The sequence below is a fragment of the Phragmites australis genome, chromosome 13 (genome assembly GCF_958298935.1).
Source record: "Phragmites australis chromosome 13, lpPhrAust1.1, whole genome shotgun sequence".
NCBI classification, from domain to species: domain Eukaryota; kingdom Viridiplantae; phylum Streptophyta; class Magnoliopsida; order Poales; family Poaceae; genus Phragmites; species Phragmites australis.
Window position 1 is genome coordinate 27162495 of NC_084933.1, and position 5450 is coordinate 27167944.

General features: G+C 42.3%; 1 protein-coding gene across 1 annotated transcript; it reads right to left on the reverse strand.

The window, feature by feature from the left end:
* Positions 1-2278: 2278 nt before the first annotated feature.
* On the reverse strand, positions 2279-4717 carry LOC133889698 (uncharacterized). The gene is made up of 5 exons (XM_062330154.1): positions 4354-4717; positions 3904-4034; positions 3344-3469; positions 3023-3150; positions 2279-2677 (listed from the first exon to the last, which is right to left on the reverse strand). Exons 1-5 carry the CDS (start codon positions 4583-4585, stop codon positions 2362-2364), a joined length of 933 nt encoding a protein of 310 aa, XP_062186138.1. The 5' UTR covers positions 4586-4717; the 3' UTR covers positions 2279-2361.
* Positions 4718-5450: the final 733 nt, after the last annotated feature.

Below are 5450 nucleotides of genomic sequence, written 5' to 3' on the forward strand. Positions count from 1 at the left end.
TGCCCAGAAAATAAAACTGCCCAGAAAATGAAACTTTGAATCCATAGCATGACATAGTCTTACAAAGATAGCATATAACAGAACAGAGTTTTACACAGATGGTATTACATAACATTGTCTTAACTAATTCATCCCTTCTTTGGGGTCATAGATCCTGTCTGGCTTCTAGTCACTAGCCCCAGGCTACATGCAAGAGTAGAGCTTCTGGTTGACCTTGTAGGTGTTGTAGCAGCAGCAACAACAACAACTTTCATCCTTTTCCTTGGTGTTTCTGGAGCACAATTGCCCCTTTTGCTTGGTGTAGCAGGAGCAGCCTTGCCCTTCTTGTTAGGTCCAGGAACACAAGTTTTTGCCTTCTTTTTAGTAGTTCTCCTACAAAGCACGCAATGCAAACATAATTAGTTAAGCTCTTGGTTAGTTGCACAAACAGTATATGCCTTGAAATTTTCTAACCTTTCAGGCATGAATCCTCCACTCACACATTTTGTTAGTGCATTTACCTCTAAACCTATCACCATCACTATATTCTGTGTTAAATTCATACTCCTCCCTTATCGCATTCTGTCTCAAAGCTAGAACAAAAGACTCTTTGTTTGGAAAGGTAGCCTTCAACTTAATCACAGGGTTCTATTTGTCATGTACAAAATGGGGACATCTTGGATTACCATTGCCATGCTCATCAGCCTCGTCGACAAGCTGCTCATCCACAGGCTGCTCATCGATTTGCACCTCCAAAAGCTCTGGATCAAATAACTTGTTGTATTGCCCCTCTTCATTAATGTCAATTTGATCATCATCATCAGGTGCAAACTGCCCTGGTACCTCAACACCAGCCCAATACTCATCTGGTGGAGGAGGTGCTGGTGGGTAAGATGATGGACATTCCTCCACTACCTCCTTGGGTGTTTCTAATGCTGCCACTTCATCTATTGCCTCCTTTGGTGCTTCTAAAACTGGTACAATATCTACTGCCTCCATGCTTTGTTTAATACAATCATCAGTGACCATTGTTACCATGATAGTCACATCATTGGCACCACATTTAAGTTGTGCTAATTGCTCATCAGTTAAAATCCTCACCATTTGCCCACCTAGATTGCCCCAATATATTGGTTTCTGATTTGAACCCCAACTGAAATTATCCTCCAGCACTATATCTAAGTTACTCATTGTAAACATACGTGGAATCACAGACCAATCCCAAGTTCTACCCCTAACATATTGTTTCCTTCCATTGCAATACACAAAGATGGACTCCACGGATAAAATGACGCGTAATGCTGTTCCTTTTCTGAAATAGCAAGATTAGCTCATGTCAAGGCCTTGCATGAGCTAATTGTAGTTAGGGATTCACTCATTGTAGTTAGGGTCTTACAAACGCAAAGAACCACTACCCTAGTCCCTAATCTAGATCTGCTCCAGAAAACGAAAAAATTGCAAGAAAAGAGAAAGAGAATTAACATACCCATGTTGCTGCTGCAGGTTGGGATCCATCTTCCCATTCAATTTGAACTCCAATCGGGGGAGGGGTTGGCTACAGCATCACAGCAGAGCAGGGCAGAGAGGGGCGCCAGGAGGGAGCCTGGGACGCACGGAGCAGCGGGAGCAGCGCAACAAGGAGAGCAAAGGGGAGGAGAGGTTGAAGAGCAACGCTTGTGTTCACCTGAGGAGAGAGAGCAGAGAGAAGGCTAGAAGGGGCGATGGGGAACGAGGAAAGTGGCTCATCCTGTTCGAGGGGGTGTTGACGGAAGGCAACAGAGTGCTAGACGGGGAAGCACAGAGAGAAATCAAGTGCTAAAACTGAAATTGGGAAAAAAAAATAATGGTACTACATCTACACGGTTCGGTTTTAATGGTACTACAACAATTTTACCCATTTTAAAACCCACAACATACGTCTGAACAAATTTCCCCTCGGAACAAAAGACCTCTCTGAGAATCTTCTGACGAATACTATAGCAGTTCACTGCCAAATTCATGTTTCATGTGTTCCAAACACACCTTTATCTACTAAAATAGGTTTCGGTACAGTTCGTCCAACCTCACTGGAACACCAATTAGGCACACAAGGATTTACGTCACAAATGTAGCTCAAATTTCTAAACGGAACAGTGAATTTAGCACAAACTATCGTTATTGTGAACTGGGTGCAGGTTGAAGTTACAAGGACGGCGAGTTCCAGATTAACCGGAACGTTAGATAGCTATCCTTCATGAACTGAGCCATACGTGACAGAGCAGCAACATTCCTGGCATGCACATGCTAGCACAACAGAGGATTTCAGATCAAACGAAAAGATCTCTTCCACAAGAATCGGCTGGTGTTACAGGTACAATATACACTGTCACATTCATCTACAGTTTAAAAGAACCTCTCCAAGAGTTCAGAATCCAACAAGAGTTCTTTCAATCCGATAAATTTGCTGTACTGCAAAGTAATCCAGCCAACAGCAGATACATATGCAACAAGAAGACAGGCACGCTTAACCCGACCAGCAAATACTCTGATGCTATGCTTCCTTACAGCCCACCTGGCGGCAGCAAGGAGCAATCCATAGAAGCTTCTCAATAAGATGGTGATGAACATAGAACTCAACATGCCAAGCACAACACCTGCTGCTACATATCCAAGCATTCGTTCTGAACTGAAATCTTCTGACATATATGACTCTGAAAACCTGTCATATTTTGATGTCAAGTCAACCAAAAGGAAATGGAAAACAAAAGCAGCATCCAGTTAAATGATGAACAAATGACCATTTTCTAGTCAATACAGATATGCAAGTAATTTAGGCCTAGAAAGGGTATTAATAAGTATACTTGACTCTGTCCATCCGATAAAGTGATAAATTAGTGAAGAATAGGTAGGAAATGAGAGGAGTAAAGTAGCAATAGATTAAGCACTTCTGGCCATCTAAGTTTCACGGGCTGATATATGGATGACCTCAGTATTATCATATTAAGCAGGTGTTGCAGTGCCCAGTTAGCACATGCCGGATTTTGGGAGAAGCTTATATACTCACAGTATAAGTATCCTTTTGAGCATCTCCCTTGTTGAAGGTTCCTCGGCGGTACAATTGAATAGTTTGTCCGAGTGAATATCAGCTTTGTTACTGCCTAGTGTATATCTGCAGCTGTACGATTCATTGACCTACAAGGGAAGGAGGTAATGAAATTGAAATGTGGAAAAAGAACTGCCGATTGATAACTGAACATGACACAGGCAGACACAACTGAAGATTTGCATGAGCGCATGAGAAAACTTTTAAGTACTTGTGATGTGTTAAGACTTACGAAGCGAATAATATATCAAACACGGAACTAGATAATCCATAGTAGAATACCTTGAACTTCAATGTTGTTGACCATGCAACACAAAAATCAGGTCGGCAATTGTAAGGAAGAGCCTCTTTCGGGGACTCTGCCACTGCATAAGATATTTGGCCAGAAAAATATTCTGTGTATTCAACCTACGATCCAATTCACAACACAAATGATAATCAATTGATCAACCAAACACATATAGCAAGCCTTCATGAATATTAAAAGTAAGATGAAAGATGAATGACAGGTGGTTAGCAGGCTGCAAGACTGCAAGTTGATGCACATAATGTAAAGGAGTTTTGTATTTTTCGTAAGCCTCATTAATCAAACTAGAAACTATGCTATCATTAATTATTGAGGGTTTAGTGCACATCAATAACACCTAAGAGTATTATACAGGCTAAAACCAGAGGCACAGAATGCGAGAATGGCTTCATAACTATAGGCATTTCACATTCGACTTAAACCTGAAAAATTATAACAAGTGGAAATTTTAGCCAGCCAGCAGCTTAACACAACACTTTTGAAAGTGCTTCTAGAGATGCAACCATGGAAGTACAATTATAGCACAAATTCTGACCTGGAAAATTGAAGTCCAGTAGTAATCATCATGGCAGCGGAATCTCCTATTACTCGATGGGTAAAAGATATGCTTAGCTCTATATTTCAACAATCCAAGCTCGCAAACTTTTGATGACCTAAGATCAACAGCTACAATGTACCAACAACCACATCAAGCAACAATGGTAAATTGTAGTCAACATAATTGCATCTAAACGTAAAGAAGTGCTAAGCAATCACATTCTAAGTATACTTGATGTGCAATGGAATCAATAACTAATAGAAGCCGAACGATTGGTAAAAGATTGTGTACATCACAAAATGGATTACATCTTAAACTTGCAGTAAGCACTTGGAGCGTAACAATAAAGCAGCTAATTGGTGGTATTGAATTCATCACTCTGAACAAATCACTGGGCCCTACAAACTGCAGCTATGCGAATAAATCGGGAAGGGAATAGGGACTGACCGGTGGAGAGGATGCGGCAGGTGGAGGGCATGGAGACGGAGGCAGTAGAGGAAAGGCCGCCGAGCGCGAGCCCGGCGATCCCGACGAGGAAGGAGAAGAGGAATGACGCCGCGATGGTGAAGACCACCCCGAGGGCGCCGCGGACGGCGGACCTGGGCCGCCGCTGGCTCCTCTCCGCTGGATCCGCCCCTTCGCCGGCGGCGGCCCGCGGCGAGGGCGCTGGAGGATCCATCACGTGGACCGGAGATCCATCGCTCTGATGCCGGCGATCGCCGGGCGCCGGCGGTGGGGGAGGGGAAGGTTAGTTGTGGGGAGGGGACGATTGGAATTGGGCACAGCGGCTGTGCACCTGCGGTTTTCTTGGGCTTATGGTGGCTGCGACTTGTAAGACTATTTTGGGCCGTACGTGCAGTGGCCTAGCACACCATGTGTTGTGTAGCATGGCTTTGCTCGATAAACTTCTCTATTTGCGTTTGTAAACAAGAATACAAGATAGAATAGTACTAGATGACAAATAAGGGTGTTTTTAAATTTCAGTGCCTGCAATTAAACAAGTTTTCAATCGACACGTCTCATCCGACGTCCATCACTCCATCGTTATTTCTTTCGCCTCTGATTGAAGCAGCTATGTATCTTCTTTCTTGGTCTCTGCTATTTCTCTACACTCGTGTCCTCATCCTTTCCGCATCTAGTCGTCTTCGGTGATACAGAGGACGGTAAGATCATCTCCAACAGCTACCTTAAATTTTCATCCTCAAAATACTATTACAGCATCTCTTATCACTATTATAGTATCCCCTATCCCTAACACTGTAGCAGTACTGTATCACTGGATACAGACTCTGTTGGAGACAAATTTCCAGTACTACAGTACACCGCAAAGTACTGTAGCACTGGAATTTTCAAGTTTGCAGATCCTGTTGGAGATGGCCTAACGTTTTAAGAGGAAAATGAATTAAAATATTAGAAATATAAATTAAATTAGTTTTAAAATTTTCATAAGATAAGACTATATCAATTTTTATCTAAATGTAATCTAGATTTATCTAGTATATCTACTTTACCATTTAAGAGGATTGTAATATATTTTAGTAAGA